This window comes from Pelodiscus sinensis, chromosome 6 (genome assembly GCF_052426305.1).
Source record: "Pelodiscus sinensis isolate ZL-2025 chromosome 6, ASM5242630v1, whole genome shotgun sequence".
NCBI classification, from domain to species: domain Eukaryota; kingdom Metazoa; phylum Chordata; order Testudines; family Trionychidae; genus Pelodiscus; species Pelodiscus sinensis.
The window spans coordinates 90,764,002-90,784,802 of NC_143057.1; the positions used below are offsets into that span (position 1 = coordinate 90,764,002).

General features: G+C 42.6%; 1 protein-coding gene across 6 annotated transcripts in view; it reads right to left on the reverse strand.

The window, feature by feature from the left end:
- Positions 1–12,291: 12,291 nt before the first annotated feature.
- The window catches only part of ERBIN (erbb2 interacting protein), a 252,164-nt gene continuing 243,654 nt past the window's right edge, over positions 12,292–20,801 (reverse strand). For all 6 annotated transcript variants that reach the window (XM_075932367.2, XM_075932365.2, XM_075932362.2 and 3 more), the window contains 3 exons: positions 18,635–18,727; positions 16,806–16,880; positions 12,292–15,463 (listed from right to left, as the gene is read on the reverse strand). In XM_075932367.2, the coding sequence (XP_075788482.2) occupies positions 15,356–15,463; positions 16,806–16,880; positions 18,635–18,727 (276 nt within the window). In that variant the 3' untranslated portion in view covers positions 12,292–15,355. The remainder of the gene's footprint in view (positions 15,464–16,805; positions 16,881–18,634; positions 18,728–20,801) is intronic.

Consider the following 20,801-nt stretch of genomic DNA (forward strand, 5'->3'; position numbering starts at 1 on the left):
TCCATGCACTCTGGACACTCTTTCGCAAAAGCACATCACTTTTTCGATGGGCTTTTGAAGTGTGAATGCACTCTTGCGCAAGAAGTTTTTGCAGAAGATCTCTTCCACAAAAAGTTTCTTGCGCAAGAATCCTGTAGTGTAGACAGAGCCAAAGCGAGTTTGATAAATTGGAGAACTGTTCTGAAATCAATAAGAAGAAATTCTATTAAAGCAAGTACAAAGCACTGTACTTAAGAAGGGAAAAATCAAGTAGAATACAAAATGGGAAATAACTGGCTAGGCTACAGTACAGCAGAAAAGGATCTGGGGATTATAATGACTTATAAATTGAATGAGTCAACCGTGTGAGGTTGCTGCAAAAAAATCGATGATATTTTGGAATTTATTAATAGGACTGTTATATGTAAGACAAAGTAATTGTTCCACTCTCTGCCTTACCAATGCCGAGTCACCTGGCGTATTGTATTCAGTTTTGGGCACGTCACATGGGTGCCAGGTGAAGGCCCAGCTGGGGAAGGAAAGCCCAAGCCATGCCACTTCAACAACCTCCCCCCACCAGCCAAGCCCCACCCAACTCCAGCTGCAGCCCCCAGTCTCTCCCAGGCAGTGTGGGCACTTTCAGGAAGGCAGTGCCTTCCCTTGCTTATATTACCCACCAAACACAGCACCCCACTTTAAGAAGGATGTGAACAAACCGGATGTATGGTAACCCTACGTTTGAAGTGCCCGCTCCCGCTCCCGCTCCCGCTGCCTGGCCCTGCCTTGGCAGTTTGTCTGCAGGAAGCAAGTGGCCCGTCAGCATCAGGCTCACCGTATGGGGACGCACTCCCACCCTAGCCAGGTGCCCTCCCTTGCTATTCCACTGATGCAAAGGGGTCCTTTGGAGCAAAGCGTATTGTGCCACTTCACTGCCTTTTAGCTCCTCTCCGCAGCACAATGGGGAAGGGGTGATGGGGATGCGTTGTACTGAGCTGCTGGCAAGGGTAGAGGTAATGCACATATCCAGGTTCAGCTGCCCTCCCCACTGGAGCACTCCAGGGAGGCTGCCGGAGAGGAAACTAACCAGGAGAGGCGGTTGTGGAAGTGATTTTTTTTTTCTCCCTGCCCAAACCTGCACCCCAACTTGGAACTGCCCTGAGTCTCACTGGAGCCGCTAAAGCCACATGCTTTTCCCATCACCACTGGGGTGCGTGCTGTTAACATCCGGGCGTGCAGCTTTGAATGTTCAAATTGACAGGCACGTGCCACCTCCCCCCCCTTCCCAATACCCTTTGCAGGGCAAAATCCCGGACATTTTTTGGCAAATTTCACTTGTGGTGTTGTACCCCCCAGACTTCTCTTGTAGAACCCTAAGGGTACATATACCACTGGTTGAGAAACACTGGAGTAGATGATTTCTTGAGGTCCTTCCCAGCCTTACATTTTAGTGATGCTGTGAGAGCCATCTTCCCATCCTTTAAAAAGATGGACAGAGTATAACTGGTGGTGTGATAGCTGCCTGAATCTGCAGCCAGGCGGAAACCCCATGTCTAAGAGGCATTAACTGCCCCTTTCATAAGAGCCCCTACATTGTAGGTATAGACTCTGGGATTTTTCCTGGTGCCACAGAACTCAGCAGTTTTGAAATGACAGTTAACTTTAGTCAGCAATTCAGAGCGTACTGTCTTTTTTTTTTTTTCCCCCAGATGTGATGTTCAGGGCAATACTCAAACTCTAAACAAGGACATTTCCACAAAGAATGCCCCCTGGATTTAAACTGGGAAAAAAGTAGTGAAACCGTCTCAAATTCTGCACAAAATTCAACCTCCACTTGCACGAAACTCAAAAAATTCTACTCATTGTCAATTACTCAAATGTTGAAAATATGATTATAAATGCTCTTTTGGGCTACTCGGGGTGGCTTAGATACCAAAAAAAAAGGTCAAGTCTTAAGGCCTACACATGCCTAGGATTCTGACTTCCTATCATGTAATGGCATCAGACTCTAAGATTTCATTGGCTAAAAGGGATTAAAAACAAGGGTGATGTCATGCTAGGAGTCTACTACCGGCTACCTACCCTGGTGGAAGAAGTGGATGAGGCTTTTTTTTTAAACAATTAACAATATTATCCAAAGACCAAGATTCGGTGGTGATAGGGGACTTCAGCTATCCAGAGATATGTTGAGAAAATAACACAGCGGGGCACAGACTATCCAATAAGTTCTTGGACTGCATTGGAGACAACTTTTTATTTCAGAAGGTTGAAAAAGCTACCCGGGGGGAAGCTGTTCTAGATTTGATCCTAACAAATAGGGAGGAATTGGTTGAGAATTTGAAAGTGGAAGGGAGCTTGGGTGAAAGTGATCATGAAATCATAGAGTTCACAATTCTAAGGAAGGGTAGAAGGGAGAACAGCAAAATAGAGACAATGGATTTCAGGAAGGCGGATTTTAGTAAGCTCAGAGAGCTGATAGGTAAGGTCCCATGGGAGTCAAGACTGAGGGGAAAAACAGCTGAGGAGAGTTGGCAGTTTTTCAAAGGGACGTTATTAAGGGCCCAAAAGCAAGCTATTCCCCTGTGTCGGAAAGATAGAAAATATGGCAAAAGACCGCCTTGGCTTAACCACGAGATCATGCATGATCTAAAAATAAAAAGGAGTCATGGAAAGTGGGACAAATTACAAAGGATGAATATAGGCAAACAACACAGGAATGCAGGGGCAAGATTAGAAAGGCAAAGGCACAAAATGAGCTCACACTAGCTACGGGAATAAAGGGAAAAAAGAAGAGTTATAAATACATCAGAAACAAGAGGAAGACCAAGGACAGGGTAGGCCCACTAGTCAGTGAGGAGGGAGAAACAGTAACAGGAAACTTGGAAATGGCAGAAATGCTCAATGACTTCTTTGTTTCGGTCTTCACAGAGAAGTCTGAAGAAATGCCTAACATAGTGAATGCTAGTGGGAAGGTGGTAGGTTTAGAAGATACAATAAAAAAAAGAACAAGTTAAAAATCACCTAGAAAAGTTAGATGCCTGCAAATCACCAGGGCCTGATGAAATGCATCCTAGAATACTTAAGGAGCTGATAGAGGAGGTATCTGAGCCTCTAGTTATCTTTGGAAAATCATGGGAGACAGGAGAGATTCCAGAAGACTGGAAAAGGGCAAATATAGTGCCCATTTATAAAAAGGGAAATAAGAACAACCCAGGAAACTACAGACCAGTTAGTTAAACTTCTGTGCCAGGCAAGATAATGGAGCAAGTAATTAAGGAAATCATCTGTATACACTGGAAAGGTGGCAAGATGATAGGGAAAAGCCAGCATGGATTTGTAAAGAACAAATCATGTCAAACCAATCTGATAGCTTTCTTTGATAGGATAACGAGTCTTGTGGATAAGGGAGAAGCGGTGGATGTGGTATACCTAGACTTTAGTAAGGCGTTTGATATGGTCTCGCATGATATTCTTATCAATAAACTAGGCAAATACAACTTAGATGGGCCTACTATAAGGTGGGTGCATAACTGGCTGGATAACCGTACTCAGAGAGTAGTTATTAATGGTTCACAATACTGCTGGAAAGGTATAACAAGTGGGGTTCCGCAGGGGTCTGTTTTGGGACCGGCTCTGTTCAATATCTTCATCAACGATTTAGATATTGGCATAGAAAGTACACTTATTAAGTTTGCAGATGATACCAAGCTGGGAGGGGTTGTGACTGCTCTGGAGAATAGGGTCATAATTCAAAATGATCTGGACAAATTGGAGAAATGGTCTGAGGTAAACAGGATGAAGTTTAATAAAGAAATGCAAAGTGCTCCACTTAGGAAGGAACAATCAGTTTCACACATACAGAATCGGAAGCGACTGTCTAGGAAGGAGTATGGCAGAAAGGGATCTAGGGGTTATAGTGGACCACAAGCTGAATATGAGTCAGCAGTGTGACGCTGTGGCAAAAAAAGCAAACATGATTCTGGGATGCATTGATAGGTGTGTTGTGAGCAAGACACGAGAAGTCATTCTGCTCTACTCTGCACTAGTTAGGCCTCCGTTGGAGTGTCCAGTTCTGGGCACTGCATTTCAAGAAAGATATGGAGAAATTGGAGAGGGTCCAGAGAAGAGCAATGAGAATGATTAAAGGTCTAGAGAACATGACCTATGAGGGAAGGCTGAAAGAATTGGGTTTGTTTAGTTTAGAAAAGAGAAGATTGAGGGGGGACATGATAGCAGTTTTCAGGTATCTAAAAGGGTGTCATAAGGAGGAGGGAGAAAACTTGTTCACCTTGGCCTCTGAGGATAGAACAAGAAGCAATGGGCTTAAACTGCAGCAAGGGAGGTTTAGGTTGGACATTAGGAAAAAGTTCCTAACTGTCAGGGTGGTCAAACACTGGAATAAATTGCCCAGGGAGGTTGTGGAATCCCCATCTCTGGAGATATTTAAGAGTAGGTTAGATAAATGTCTATCAGGGATGGTCTAGACAGTATTTGGTCCTGCTATGAGGGCGGGGAACTGGACTTGATGACCTCTCGAAGTCCCTTCCAGTCCTAGTATTCTATGATTGAAAACAAAATTGTTTGTAGGCCTCAGTGTTGCCTGAGAGTGCTCAGCTTGAAAACGTGGACTGAATGTGCCTGAGTGCTCCCTAAAGGGGGGTGGAAGGGCAGAAGGAGGATTTTGTGGAAGAAGTAGTTCAGTATTCGCTGATCTGTTGTTAAGATCCTTCAGTTGAGAGTGGAAATTGTATGGAGGGCCAGGAATGCTCATGAAATTGGGTTTGGGGTGCAAGAGGAATGAGGGCTCAACTGGGAGTGGGACCAGAAATGAGGTCAGGGTGCCGGAGGGGGCTCCAGGCTAGGGCAAGGGTTGGAATGCTGAGGTGGGTTCAGGAAGGGGTTCTTGGCTGGGGATAGATGTGTGGAGTGGGATGAAGGAGGAGTGGTTTGGGGGTGTAGGAGGATGCTCTGGGCCTGGACTAAGGGGTTTGGAGGGCAGAAGGAGGATCAGGGCTTCGGCAAGAAATTGTAGCAAGGGGGACAGGTTCAGCAGCACAGGCTCCCGACTGCGCTTACCTCAAGCACCTTCCAGTAGCAGCAGCATGGCCATGTTCAGGTCAACTCCTATGCAGCAGCACAGCCAGACAGCTCTGAGTGCTGCCCTGTCTCCAAGGGCCATCTCTATGGTTTCCATGGGTCATTTTTCCAGCCAATGGGAGATGTGGGGGGCGGTTATTGGGGCAGAGGCAGCACGCTGAATCCTCTGGCTGCCCTTACATGTAGGAGCTGACTAGAAGAGTGACATGCAGCTGCATCTAGCAGCCACATGGAGCCATGGCATACACAGAGCAGGGCAAGCCACAGACCCCGCTCCCCAGAGGGAGTTCAAGAGCCAGATTAAAACTGCTGTCAGACCCCGTGAAACCCATGGTCCGTAGTTTGCCCCCATCTGGTCTAGACACTTACTCTCTTTGTCTGCAGGAGTAGGTCAGGGGAGGAGGGGTTTTGACTGGCCCTTTCAGAAGCCACTTGGACCACCAAAGATTTGGGGGAGGAGTGAGAAAACAAAAGTTCAGCCACTTTAACTAGCACTTAATACCATTTTTCTATTCTCCTGGGAGTGACAGTGCAGGTGGCAGGGGTGTGCCAAACCACCTCGGTTGGCTCCATTATAGCTTTAATGGGGGAGTGCTTTTTTGTTGGATTCAGACAGGTGGAGGATGTCAAGGAGTTTGTGCCGGGATTCCTGGACCTCTTCAAGAGGAATCTGTAGTTCACCAGCAGCTCTACAAAAATGCTCCTGGGACTGCCTGATTTCATCTAGGGATAGGGAGGGGAAATAGGAGTTACTGCTGATGCCAAAGACATCAGTCTTCTTGGTTTTAGCAGACCTGCTGAATGAATCTGGTGTGTATTGCTCTTCCTTCTAGAGGAATCAGGGATGGGGCAGATTTGAGTGTTTTCTTCGAGGGGAAGGAAGGAGTGACTCCCTAGCAGACCTGTCTTTGCAGGATGATACTGGTTCCAGGGATCCCAATGTTTCTAGTAAGTAGGGTTAAAAAGGGAATGTGGAGGCCCCCGTGGGGGGATAAGGTGCCAGAGGCTTTGAGCTAACTGCAAAAGTTGGTCCCAAGCTGGTGTAAGTCTTAAGACAATGGAGGCTACATGGAGTAAGAATGAAGGTTCCTCAGGTAGGTGAGTCTCCAGATGAGTAGAAAGCTAATTCTTGTTCCAGATATGATACTGTGCTACTGGGAGTAATTGTATCTTGAGACGGAATAGGCAATAAACTTCTACAAGTGATGGACTCCTCAAAATGTTACTATATTGGTGGAAAGGAATGGACCCTATGGAAGGAATTCTGGTGCAAAAAGTCCTGTGCAGTGGCATGGGACCCAGTTCTGCCTGGTGTAAGAGGGGTTGTCTCTCCCAGACCTTGGGAGTCAGAGTGTGTACTTTGAAAACAGTGCCACAAGTAGGGAATGAATGATCTTCCTTGGTGCCAGTGGACCCTGAAGTTTGGTCGGTGCCAAGGATGACAGTCCCAACAGATCATGTTCTTACACCAATGGAGCTGGATATTTATGGGCTTTCTTCTTAAGCTTCTGGGAGTTAGGATGTACTAAATCCTCTTAGGTTGAGATGCTGGTCTTCCTTAGAGCCAAATCAGATTTCTTTTACATAGATTTGTAGGAAGACTTGGTCTAATGTATCTAAGAGTGCTTCCTGGGAATATCCTGCCAAGGGTCTCTGGGAGTAGATTCTCTGGCACCAGTACTGGACTTAGCAGCAGGGCACTCACTTCTTGCTGAGTCAGACCAATGTAAAGGGCAGGAGGTTCCCAGCCTACATCCAATGAGACCTCATGGGCTCTTCCATGAGGTGTTTTTAGAGATGGCATTCCTGTTCTTCTCAAGTATGGCTAAGGAGAGAGTGGCATATACTGTACTCACTGTAATGTAAGCATCTCCAAGGTCTTGGAGGCAGTGCTGCTGGTTGTTTCTGACTGAGAAGGATCACTGGAAGAAAATACAGAGTTTAAAGCTTGGGGACCTGGGCATAGTTCAATACCCGCACAAGACATGGGGTGGAAGAAGTGTTTTCCCCCCTAGATTAATATATGGAAATGCTAATACTATTTACAAAGTTAAATATTCTCTTAAGGAACAAAGTACAGACATTGTAGTTCTAACTTGCACCATGTGGCAATCAGAAGGAACTGGAGAGGCTATTGGTCCATCCCACCCATTTTCCCCTAATTTGAATGATCAAGGTGAGCCAACCATGCATGGACCAACGAACACTATTGGGCATATCATCTGGAGCCCACAGTGTAATATAATATGGATCATCATGCAAAGAAGAAAAATAGGTTATGAAAGTGGGTCATGTCTGAGATACATTTTCATTGCTTGTAGGGCATGCCCTACCTATATTCAGTATTGTCAAAGTCAGTTGACACAACTGTGAAGGATGCTAGGAGTTCAAGGCTTGTATATGGCAGCACTCTCAAAATCAGCAAAAGTCACGATTAGGAGTTTGTGCAATTTTGAGGTCTAGAGACTTCTGAGCTTTATATTAACCAAAAATAAAAAAAAATCTAGATAGCAAGACAGTAGTCCACAATAAAAAGAGTTGGGTTTGATTACCTGGCTCCACTCGAGCTTTGATGCTCAGTTTTGCAGGATATAGGAAGGTCTCTGGTTACTGCACAGTCCTGAAATACTGGTACATTAGAAAATTTACCAGCATTGCCCGGGTACTTCAGGGCAGGGCTTTGGGGATGTTGGGGAAAAGTGCTGGAGGCTTGGCAGGCACTGCTGAAGGCAGGGAGGTGCAAGAGTGAGGTTTGAGGGGTCCCATCCATCATGGATGCTCTCTTCCCCCCCCCCTTCCCCCCCCAGCCACCATGGGCCTTTTCTCTCCAGAAGGGGCCCTTACTCTCTCTCCCAGCCAGCCACCCCTCCTGACCACTAGGGGCCTCTTCCCTCCCCAGAGAGCCACAAAGGACCTTTTCTCTGTGTTCTTTGCTGACATTTAGCTCTAATTTACCCTTAAATGTCTTCTAAGAGCCCAGCAAGCAGAAGAAGTGTTGGTAATGCTGCTAGACAATATTCACCTCCCATTGTTTGTCAAATTCTCTGGTTTGGCTCCCATCAGGTCCCAAGTGTGCCAGACTAGAAAAGTTCAACCTATATTGATCTTTGTAAGGCCTTGATGTGGCACCTGATCATATATTGTAAGGTAAGTTTAACTCCCAGCTAATGGAAATAGCTATGGATGACAAGAATGCCCTTGTTTTTGGAAACCAATCTCCAGTCTGGAAAGCACAACACAACCACAGATGGGGACAATATGCACAGATGCCAAGAAAGCCAAGATAAATAGAGGTGAAGGATTTGAAAAGTTGCTGAAGAAAAGGTAAACTGCTGAGTAACTGGAACAAACCAGTCCTAATGCACAGGAAGTGGATCCGCCCCCACAAAGCCCCATGAAAAAGCAAATAAGTCTTAAAAACTGTGTGGAACTCCTTGCCAGAGGAGGTTGTGAAGACCAGAAATTTAACAGGGTTCAAGAAAGAGCTGGATAAATTCATGGAGGTTAGGTCCATCAATAATTATTAGCCAAAACTGGTAGGAATGGTGTCCCCAGCCTCTGTTTGTCAAAGGTTGGAAATGGATGACAGGAGAGAAATTGTTGAAGCCAGAGTAGTCAGATTTGAGGTATCTCCTAGCTCAGTGATAGGAACAGTTGGTTATCCAAGTTCTTCTGAGATTCCCAGACATTCCCTAGCAATAAAACAAACCCAAGTGGAAACAAGACCTAATTTACCTACCTGCATTTTTAATAAATGATAAGCCATTTATTCAAATTACAATGCTTGTTCAAATTACAATGCTTTTCCCATTGGTTTCAAGATAGAGCAAATTTCCAACTGTCTTAATTTCTCTTAGTTTCTGTATATGAAAGGGAAATTATAGCCTCAATGAAACAATGGACATAGCCACAATTCATGTTTAGAGCTCCAAATGGTGCTAGTATTTTTTTGTACAAATATCTATAAAGAATTACCTTTAAGTGTCTTTACATATTTTAGAATCAGAGAGAACTAGAAGGGACATCAAATAGGAATGTTAAAATTAGATTAACCAACTAATCAAATAGTCGATGGAATTTCCATCAACTGTTCGATTAGTCGATAAGGGCACTTCCACTCTGAAAAGTAGCTTTTGCTACAGTTCAAAGGTGGAAGTGCCATGCTGCGTTTTGCCTTTGAAATGTACCTCCAATAGAGGCTCTTGTGCATTTCAAAGATTGAAATGATGCATGGAGCCTGTGCCAGTGGGGGACTCTGAGTACATTTCCAAGGTGGCTGGCTCCCCTCAGCACCCTCTCCTCTCCTCTCCCCTTGCTGCCTCTTTCTGATAACAAGGGGGGGGGGGGGAGGAGTGACTAGTCAATTAGTTGCTTACATCCCTAACCTCAAGGGGTCATCAAGTCCAGTCCCCTGCCCTCACTGCTGGACCAGAAACTGTCTAGATCATCCCTGATAGATGTCTCTCTAACCTACTCTTAAATATCTCCAGTGATGGAGACTCCACACCCTATCTAGCCAATTTAGCCAGTGTTTAACCACGTTGACAGTTAGGAAGTTTTTCCTTATGTCCAACCTAAAGCTCCCCTGCTGCAGGTTAAGCCCATTGCTTCTTGTCCTCTCAGAGGCTAAGAACATTTTTTTTTCTCCTTCCTCCTTCTAACACCCTTTTACATACTTGAAAACCACTATCATGTCCCCTCTGTCTTCATTTTCTAAACTAAACAAGCCTAATTCTTTCAGTCTTCCCTCCATAGGTCATGTTTTCTAGACCTTTAATCATTTTAGTTGCTCCAACTCTGGACCTTCTCCAATTTCTCCATATCTTTCTTGAAATGTGCTGCCCAGAAGAGAGGGTTATTCACCCTTTGCAGTAACTCATGTTCTTCCAGATGGGTGTCCCAATGGGTGGGCCACCTTAGGCGTGTAGGCACCTCAGCACGCCCAGCCAGAAGATTTCTAAAGCAATGCTTGTGGATAGCCTGTTGGCGCATGAGCAATAACCCTCACAGATAATGTGCATGCGCAAGCCCAAATCCCCTTTGTCCCAGTAGGCACATGAGAGGATGTCCCAAAGCAGAGGGGAGGAAGGGCAGGTAATGGAGCACCCACAGGGACACCCATCTCAAAGAACTTCAGTTACTGCAGAGGGTGAGTAATCCTTTCTTCTTCTTTGAGGATGTCCCTGTGGGTGTTCCACCTTAGGTGACTATAAGTAGTGTGTCCATTAGAGGTGAGTGCTTCGGTTGGCATCGTGTCTTTATGGACAGCCATCAGGATGGAGTTCTGAATAGGGCTGCCCTAGAGGGGTATGTGTTGAGCGCATAGTGGGTCACGAAAGTATGGATTTACAAATAGCTAACAGAGGAATGCCCTGGATGTATGCAGTTGATACAGCCATGGCTCTGGTTGGCTGTGTCTAGACTGGCCAGTTTTTCCGGAAAATCAGCAGAGCATGAGGTCTGCATAGGCGGTGCCGTGGCTATCTTGAGTTTTTGTGCCACAAGATGCTCAGGCTTGCTAGCCTGTTTCAGCATTGAAGCCAGGTCCTGGGACCCTCGAGGCACAGTGGGTGATCACAGCCCTGGCAAGCTCTTGTCCAGAGCTCCCACAGGGGACAGAACTGGCTTGGAATTGTGGGATTGCCCTTTCTTGGGTGAAGGGGATTCCCTGCTTGCATCTGCATGCAGCTTCTTAGATTGTTTAGAGGTTGCAGAGCTCACAGCTGAGGCAGCTGAAGCCACATTGTCTGACATCGCTGCTGAGAGATTGTAAGCGGGGATGCAAGAAAATCCCAGAGATTATGTCTGGTCAGATCACTGTCCCAGCAAAATAGCTGTCTCGCTGTATTCATTGCGGCAATCAGGGCTATGTGAAGAACGCTCTGAAGTTCTCCGTGTTTCCCCCCTTAGGCAGCGAAGATAAGTGAACGCCTGTCTGGGTGGAAAATATTCAAGCAGCAAATATGTGGCGTCTGCGCACCGGCCACTGCTGTGTATGCCTGTGATGATGAGGGGGATCTTAGGAGAATGTTGTAGATAGTCTCTTCAGGCGGATAAAAGATTAAAAGAATAAAAATATCAAAAATGAGTAAAAACACAAAGGGGAAAGCCCATGTGGGGCAATCCCTGCAAGAGGAAAGTGGTAGGTAGTGAGCCTCCTCTTATTTGTGGTTCCATGGTTTGACGCAAATAATCTTCTTTTTCCCTTCAGAGTGAAGGAGAATGGTTTTAAAAGGCTGTCTGACTAAACACTAAGGTAAAAAGGCTACCTAACTAATTGAGGAGCTCAATGCAGAGTGCACTGCGAGTTCCAACCAGTGCCAGAGGTGGCAGAGAAGGAACTGAGGGGATCGAGGCTTGCACATGCACATTAGCTGCCTGTCACGAGGGTTATTGTGCATGCGTGAACAGGCGATCCACAAGCACTACTCTAGAAATCTTCCGGCCTGGCGCACTGAGGCACCCAAACACTTAAGGTGGAGCACCCACAGGGACACCCTCGAGGAAGAATTGGACCCAATACTCCAATTGAGGCCTAATCAACACAGTAGAGAGGAAGAATGTCTTCTTGTGTCTTGCTCACAATACTCCTTTTAATGCATCCCAGAATCATGTTTGGTGTGGTGTGTGTGTGGTTTTTTTTTTTTTTTTTTTTTTCAACAGTGTCACACTGTTGACTCCTGTTTAGCTTGAGGTCCACTATGACCCCCAAATCTCTATGAGCAGTACTCCTTCCCAGACAATCACTTCCCATTCTGTATGTGTAAAACTGATTGTTTCTTCCTAAGTGGAGTACTTCGCATTTGTCATTATTAAACTTCATCCTGTTTACCTCAGACTATTTCTCTATTTTTTGCATATCATTTTGATCCTATCCTCCAAAGCACTTGCAACCAGCTTGGTGTCATCTGCAAACTTAATAATCATATTCTCTATGCCATCTAAATAATTGAAGATACTGAATAGAACCAGTCCCAAAACAGACCCCTGCTGAACCCCACTTGTTATGCTGTTCCAACATGATTTTGGCCCAGTCCTGCAACAAGATCCACTCGAGCACATTCCTAAGCTGTTACACAGAGTCCTACTGGATACATGTGACTCTGTATTAATTGTGATTAAGGATGAGATCTTCATTATGCAAATGTTAATATAAAACTACAGAAAAATATACTCTAAAGAACTTTAAAAAAATTAAATGAGTCTATTACACACAGCTTTAAAGAGCATTAGTTTATTATCTATTCTCCGTGTGTTACCTCAGAACAATCTAATTATATACAAAAATTTGGAATGTTGGATAAATGCTGATCAATAAAAACATTGTTTCATAGCCACTGACAAGGAAATAATTCTAAAAATCAAAGTAATACAGCAAATCAATCAAAGGTTTGATTCTGTGTGTTGCTTATTGCTGTTTGTGTTTATATAATCCTTTCAAGTATATACACACTTTTTAAACTCCAGTCCAAAAAAGGAAGTCAGAAAAATATTTACATAATAAATACACGGGAAATTTCATTATGTCAGTTGAACTGATTCTTTAATGAATTACAATGGAAGAATATGGAGATGATTTAAACTTTATTAATTCCACACTTATGTTGATAAATTTGATTTCATTTTGTATGAAAATATAGGCTAAATAACTTAGATATGGTTCTCTTCCTCCTGTATTTTAGATGGACTAATTAAATAGCCCTCTCTCTCCTACTCTCCAAAAATATGTGGTGTTTGTTTTTAAACCCCTATCAATTTTCAACACATTTTAAAAAACTCTCCAATATTTTCTCTGTAAACCAATTAATACCATTAATATTTTATTTCATGATTAATTTACTAACTTTTTGAAGACAGGCTTTGGCCAAGTATTAGCACAAGTACTAAATTCCTACAGTTATACCATAGCCAAATAAATGGTTTGGTAACAGAATTCTTCTGCAATAGACAGCTTTAGAAATTAGGTACTTGACCCACAGTTTAAAATTTGTTAACATTGATGAAAAATATTACAGCACTTACAACAGCGGAACCCCTAATTAAACTATTTATACCTACTGTATAATGTACACAAAGTTAAAATAAGTCCAAGATCAGTAAAGAATCAGTTCTAGTTTTTGGACTTTTCCCTCCACAAAGTTTATGTATCAGATCAACTTAAATTAGGATTTATCTATATGTATTCCCTTTAAAAGGCAGAATGTGATTAAAAATAGTATGATTAAAAGCAATGAAGATGTGATCATTTTGCATTGTCAATAAAAAAATAGAGAAATTAAAAACTCTTAGAAAAAAGGAACGCTGAAGCCTGCCATTAAATAGCAATGTTTTTGTTCTTTTCTGTAAAGATTAAAGCACACAACGTGAATTTTATCAAAATACAGCACACTTCTGCTAACATTAAAAAAAAATCAATTCCTATGTAAATATTACTGAAAATCAACTAAAAAAATATACAAAGAGTTGTTAAAGGGTTTCAGTTAACATTATTAAAACTATACATAGTTCAAAAAGCAATAGATAACAGTTTCGAAAGAAGTGCAATAATATTGGCGTTCACGTATTCAAAAAGTACTGCCTGTTTATACCAGCTAGCTAGGTATAATTCCTTTTATGTTCCAGCTCATTTTTTCCAAAAACTAAAGTGGGCTGGTGTTTGAGCTAGCTTCATTAAGAACATTTTATTACATATGGATTGAAAAATCACTTTCTACCAGTTTAAAACTATTATCTTATATTTGTTAATTAAAAATTAATTGCAACAAATGAATATTGCTCCAACGATAGGCTAATAATTAGCCCTAATTAAAAACAGCTATTGGTCTTCTATGGCACTTTTCCCTGGTCCATAACAACCATGTTTTATTTACTACTGCAGATTATGCAGTCTCTACTCAATTACATAGGGAAAAAAAGAGAAAGTTAATGTTTCTGGCAAACAAAAGTAAAATCAAATACTTCATACAGTAATAAGGAACAAAGGCAGTCTGTGGTAAATCACTATTACATTAATATAATTAGAAACCCTTTAATGACTCTGAATTGTCTATTTCACATTTAATGTTACCTGTAGGAACAGCCCTTTAGGAAATATCGTTATAAACTAGTGGGTTCAAAGTACTCCATCCTTTTGCTCTAAAGTTACCCACAGCAATTATCCATCACTGTTCAACAGTTTCACAAACTTGCTTTGGTTACCTAGCTCCATGCGTATTGTTGTTTCCTTTTAGTTTAACAAGGCAATGCAAGGCCATACAAAAATCAAGATTACTTTTCCAATCTTTTCCTAACACATTTACTGTGTGTGTGTGTTGTGTGTTTTACAGGCAACATGATCTTAGAAACTGGCCATTTTAAGTTTTCTTTTTCTAAAAAAATCTATAAATAAGTTTAAAATGGAATACTTATTATAAAGAAGATAGAAGTATCACCATTTACACACAATCGAGGATTTCCATGGCAGAGAGAAAATTCTGGGCATATCTCCATAGTACAGTTGAAAAAATATTGTGTATGCAATGAAAAAAATAGAACTTGAATCACACATAGCAAATGGATAGTCAATGATAACGATAGGAACAAATCCTGAAGAGCTCACAAAAATGTAATTATAGTCTTCCTAAAAAAGACATTACTTTTTTATTGCATTATTCTATTGGTAGACGTACACTCCCAGAGTAACCAAATATTTCCTTCCTTCTTGATTCCAGATATTGATGGCAAACAGTTGTTCACTAGGCCTTTAAATTAACCCAACCAACACCAACTTCCATCTACCCATTCATCTACACAATATGCACATAGCAAAGCCAACATTTCAAATCTCTTGCCCACATCCAGAGAAGTGGTTTCACGTTAATACCCAGTGAATAAAAATAAAGGCAATAAACAGCTACAGGAAGACAGCCCTGCCATCTGTCCACTGGCTACAACTGAGGCTTCTCACAGCCTTGCACAAAGTTTAGTAATGTGTATGAATTATCCAAAAATAAACCTACCATCTGTACAAAAACAACACAGGTTTGTTCTTGGAGCAGTGATCCTTGATTGTTATAATGCTTAAAAGGTAACCAGAGTTATTCACCATACGCATTTCAAAATGTTTTCTGTATGTTCTATACAGTGGTTCTTTCCTCATAACCACGAGTTCAATATTTCATTACTGTACAAATTTTGATAATATTTTTTCAAATTTCTTTCATATATAAAAATAATCAAAATATTCAGTGTCCTACAAGTCTTTTGATGAATCTTGTTGGCTTTTCCCCTTTGTCCACAGTATTTATGAAGAAACCTCTCGCAAAATAATGAGTTCCACTGTGTTCTGAAAAGTCTTTAGTAAGGACACCGCTTGTCCATGATCAATGTTGATGAAACTGTATCCATTAGCCTAAAGAGGAAATTATATTTTTAATTAATAATGTCCCCACGACAGGTTATTTGTGACTTAAGTCTAACAAGAAGTTGTCTTTAATTTTAGCAATAAAACTCTCTAGGTTTTCATATTGAGTGTTGATGGTTTGGCAGAAACATCCTACATTCTAAAATAAAAAAGTGACATGATCTGCATGTGTAAGTGTTTGGAAGAATTTTGCTCCAAGATTAGCAATAGGTACACATTTTCCAGCTACTCAAAATGGAGGAACCAGAACTGAAAAAGCATATAAATCCCATCACTGTTTGACTGTACTAGAGAAAGCTAATAAACAGTACATTAGTGCCCTCTCCCAGAAAAAACAAACGTACCCCCCCCCCCCAAAAACCCTCATACCTCAGTATGATTAATATTGTGCACCACAGTTTATAATCTAGAAATGTGGTGGATTAAGTCTTTTGAAGGGTGACTTTTTATTTTTGAAGGAGGAGAGAGGATTTTACACCTACTGTGCAACTTTGATGGTCCAGATACTAATTATTTTTTAACAGGGGTCAGCCCATATACATTTGTCAGGAAGCAAATTAGTTACTGTCTCCATTCTCAAGAGCTCTGACTCTTCAGCAGTATTTCAGGAGCCACCTACTTACTACTTTGAGGTTTGTCCTTCATTTTCAGCAATTACAATTTTTTCCGGGGTATCCACCTTTGTTATTCTGTGAGCTCTGCCCTCTGTACAAATCCAACTGACTCATTTTCCAAATCAAGGGTGTTTCTTGGTCCTCATCAGTATAACAGGTGCAGTGTTCACAAAATAAGAGGTCACTTCTTAGCAGTGATATCAGAATAATGCAAGCAGCTTTTTCAGACACTTAATTCCTTCATAAAAAACAACCCAACATGTAGCCAGTACAACAATGGGAACATTTAACTTCTTGAAATATATATATATATACTCAATTTGCACACAACTATTTAAACCTCATGCAAAGTCAGGCAATCATTTACCTGAAGCTGCTAAATCTCATGTCCAGACTTATATTCTAGGTGGCTTTATGTTATGTTAAGTAACTTAACACTGTCTATCGACATGATTTTACTTTTTTAAATTGTTTGTTTTTAGGCTACATTGTAATTGTGATACTAATATATCAGAAAAATACTCAGAGTTGAACTGGTTTTCTAAGACTTCTTTTGGAAAATATATCGCTAAACTTATGTATTAAAAAAAAAAGTAAGTACTAAAACTGAATGTAGTCTGCCACTACTAGCCATAAAAAAGAACATCACAGAGTGACAGAACAAACATACAAACAAGGACTATGTATATTACACAGAACTATTACAATTACATTACCTGAATTATTTTATCTCCAGGCTGCAACAGTTTGGATGCTGGTCCTTCAGGCTGTACTCTGGTTACAAATATACCCTGTAAAAACAAATGGAGAACAGGGGGTAAGAATACTTCATAGATATTGGAGCAACTTGAAGTCTTTGTAACTTAAAATATTCTTGTTTTTTTTCAATACTAAACAGAAGAATATGTGAAATACTGAAAAATAGATTCATTGCCTTTTTTGATTAAAATCTTTTCACAGTGTGACGGAGCACTCCCTTCTCCCCCATGCTTTGTGAACTGGACTCATGGACATAAATATACATAACTCAAAGGTGGTTTGAGCGAATTATTTCATGTAACACATCAATCTTCATGTAATGGTCTGCTGGTTCTGTTTATCTTACTCTGTTGTATGTATCATTTGTGTGTGGAAAATTAGACACAGAGAGTGGGGAATAATTTGTGAGTTTTCAATGTGTGAATGGGAGACATGGAGAGTGTTACCCACAACTTCTAGATGAGCCACTGTAAAACAATCTTTTGTCCTTAAGTCTGAGCAGTGGTTGGTAGGGAGTGGCCTCAACTCCGTAACAAAAGGAATAGGAAAGGAGAGTCCTGGGTCTTTTGGTTGGGCTGCACCTGAAGGAAGGAGCCTGAGACCCCAGGGTGGGGAAGAGAGCCCTGGTTTAGAGTGGCAGCTGGAAAAGAGGTTTTAGGGTGAGTTTAAGTTTGCACTGAGGTTTTCAGTGGTTTTGTTTCTTTTGATTATTTGTAACCTACTTTGCTCTGCCTACTTTCTCTTAATACTACTTAAATCCTACTGCTTCAACTTAATAAAACTATTTTTATTTTCTATCAAACCCAGTGTAAGCGATTGTTACCTGGGGTGGGGGGCAAAGAGTGTGCACATTCTTCCTTTCATTGCTAAAGGGGGCTTATATAATTCTTTGGGGTTTGATCCCATCTGGGGAGTACTCTCTCAGGAAGCTGGGCCCTAAACTGCACTCTCTTTGGACCTGAAGTGGTTCAGTGTTTATACTGCTTCTGAGTTCCAGTCAATACTATTTGGAAAGGTAATGTGTTCTAGTGAATTGGAACAGACTGAAAACCTGAGTTCTGATCTTACTCATCACTGATTCCATAGCTGTAATAGACAAATTATTTAAGCCTTTCAGCTTTAGTTTTGTCATTCAGTAATAAATCGTAGGGTGCGTCTAGACTGGCAAGATTTTGCGCAAAAGCTCTTGCTTTTGCGCAAAAACTTGCCAGCTGTCTACACTGGCCGCTTGAATTTGCGCAAGAGCACTGACTTTGTAATGTACAAAATCAGTGCTTCTTGCACAAATACTTTCACGCTCCCACTCGGGAAAAAGCCCTCTTGCGCAAGAAGGCCAGTGTAGACTGGGAAGAACTGTTTTGCGCAAAAAAGCACCGATGGCTAAAATGGCGATCGGGGCTTTCTTGCACAAAATCGCGTCTAGACTGGCCACGGATGCTTTTGCGCAAAAGCACTTTTTGCGCACAAGCATCCGTGCCAACTTAGATGTGCTTTTGTGGAAATACTTTTAACGGAAAAACTTTTCCATTAAAAGTATTTGCGCAAAATCATGCCAGTCTAGACGCAGTCTTAGTGTTTTGAACACAAAAAGTACTATATATATGCTCTAGTTCTAATTAAAAACCTCACAAGTGTTTAGGAGATACTGTTTTGAGCACAAAGAAAGTGATACTTGCCAGGTTATTATATTTAAAGTACAGTGTGCAAAACAAATCTATTTTAAGAGTTGTTTTAAAGGTAAAAGAAATCTTAAACATATATATAAATATATATATAAAATACTCACATCATCATCAGGTCTGAAAGGATTTCCTCTGCCACCAACTCCTCCTGATATACTAAATCCTAGCTCTGGATCTTTTTCAATTCTCACTCGAATCTAACAAAGTAAAATGGACTGCACTGAAAGCTCAGATACACAGAAATGGAAATACTAATTATTTATATTATATCGTCTAAATATTATAACTGGAATGATGGCCAAAAATGAAAGACTTACATTGCTAAACTACTAGCTTCCATCTCAGTGTTTTTCCTTTTACTATTTTTAATATCTGATTACAGTAACAGACATGTAATATATCCCCAAAATGTCAATGATCAAAAAACAACAGTAAACTTCTCAGAATTCTGATTAATATTCATACAGATGTTGTGATATAATACCCTTCAAATTAACAGTATCTAATGGGATGTAAATATGCAGGAAAAAAGTTAACTGGTTACATAGTTTAATTGCAATTGTCTAACTGGTTAATTGGCTGGGGTCTGGTTAGCCAGGTGGACTCCTCAAACCCAGCCACAGTGGGGGGGGGGGGGGGAGGGAGAAGTAGGGTTTCCAGCTGGTTTAATAAAAAATACTGAATCTCCCCTCCCCCCCCTCCCCCCCCAAAAAAAAAAACACTGGGAAAAAATGCAGTCTGGGGGAAAAAAAGGAGGGAGACCCAAGTTGTTAAGCAAAAAAAAAAAAAGGGGGGGTGGGTAGACCACAGTTATTAAGTAAAAGTTGCACCACTCCCTCTAGTCTGGGGCCACACGCTAACCTCCAATGCACCCATCCCTCCCACTGAGCCAGGCATCCCCAGTGCCAGGAGTGCCCCCCTTTGCAGAGCCAGGCCCCGGAGGAACGGGATGGCTGGGTAAATTAATCTTACTTTTAAAGTGGCTGTTTCTGCCACTCAGCTTGGCTGCCTCGGCTCACATTGTGTAGAGGGAGGCATCATGTGGCCAGCTCCCGGGTCTCTGCTGGTCACGTGGGTCAGAGCAGCGTGCGCTCCACTCCCACCCCAGCCCAGCGCCCCACTAGTGTGGCGCCCAACAAGTGTCCCTTCCTGCCCCCCTTCGCTATGACTCTGCCGCGCTCCACACTCCGCCTCCCCTACCCCCAACAGACATGGCAGGGGAAAATTGTCCCCGCCGGACTTCCATCCAAGGGAAACGGGAAATATCAGACATTTCACATGTCCGGTATTGCTGGATGGAGCCCACAAATACCGGACTGTCTGGGTGAATACTGAACACCTGGCAACCCTAGGGAGGAGAGGTTGCTCTGGCCTGCGAGACGGGGTCCTGTGTGCCACAAGAGGAGGGAACTGCCATTAGGCCACACCACAAGTGGGAGACTGCTCAGTTCAAAAGAAATAATAATATCTCAAATTTGATTTCTGGTAACAGCATGTTCAAACATAAAAACATAGCCATAATACACAAGTTTTATGGTATATTAGTTTAGTTAAATTATAGCAACACTTCTTAAGGCTGTTAGTGCAGAAAAATGGAGCTATACGCCAACTGATTAAGCTAATCTGCACACGTGGAAAATAGGTGCTCTCTCTTCTATATAAGCTTACTCCCCTCTTTCTTCCTGGCTCATGCCAATTGAACTCCCCATTCTGGCTCTTGCTTTGAGTTTCCCACCACAAATAATACCATCTCTCCTCTCTTGCTGGCTCCCTCACTCCCACATAATCCCATTTTTCCCAGGTTCCCACAATTTATACTAGGCAAAGCTTGATCTCCAATCCATTTCTAGTCACAGGAATATGACTAGAAATAATTACTGCCTACGTACCACCACTCTATACAAAATACTGCCTTGTGCTCTTGCCGTATCTTAGTGGTTGTGGGCAAACTGGGCCTATGCTCTAAGTCAGTGGTCCCCAACCTTTTGAGGTTGTCGGGCGCCAGGGGGCGTGGCCGTTTGCCCGCCGGGCGCCAGGGGGCGGGGACACTAGCGCGCCCGGGGGCGGCCCCCCCCTTGCCGCGCGCCCGGGGGCAGGGCCCCCTCCAAGGGCCGCGCGCCCGGGGGCAGGGCCCCCTCCAAGGGCCGCGCACCCGGGGGCAGGGCCCCCTCCAAGGGCCGCGCGCCCGGGGCCGGCGCTCCCCCCGCCGAGTGCCGCGTGCCCGGCGCTCCCCCGCCCGCCCAGTGCCGCGCGCCCGGGGCCGGCGCTCCC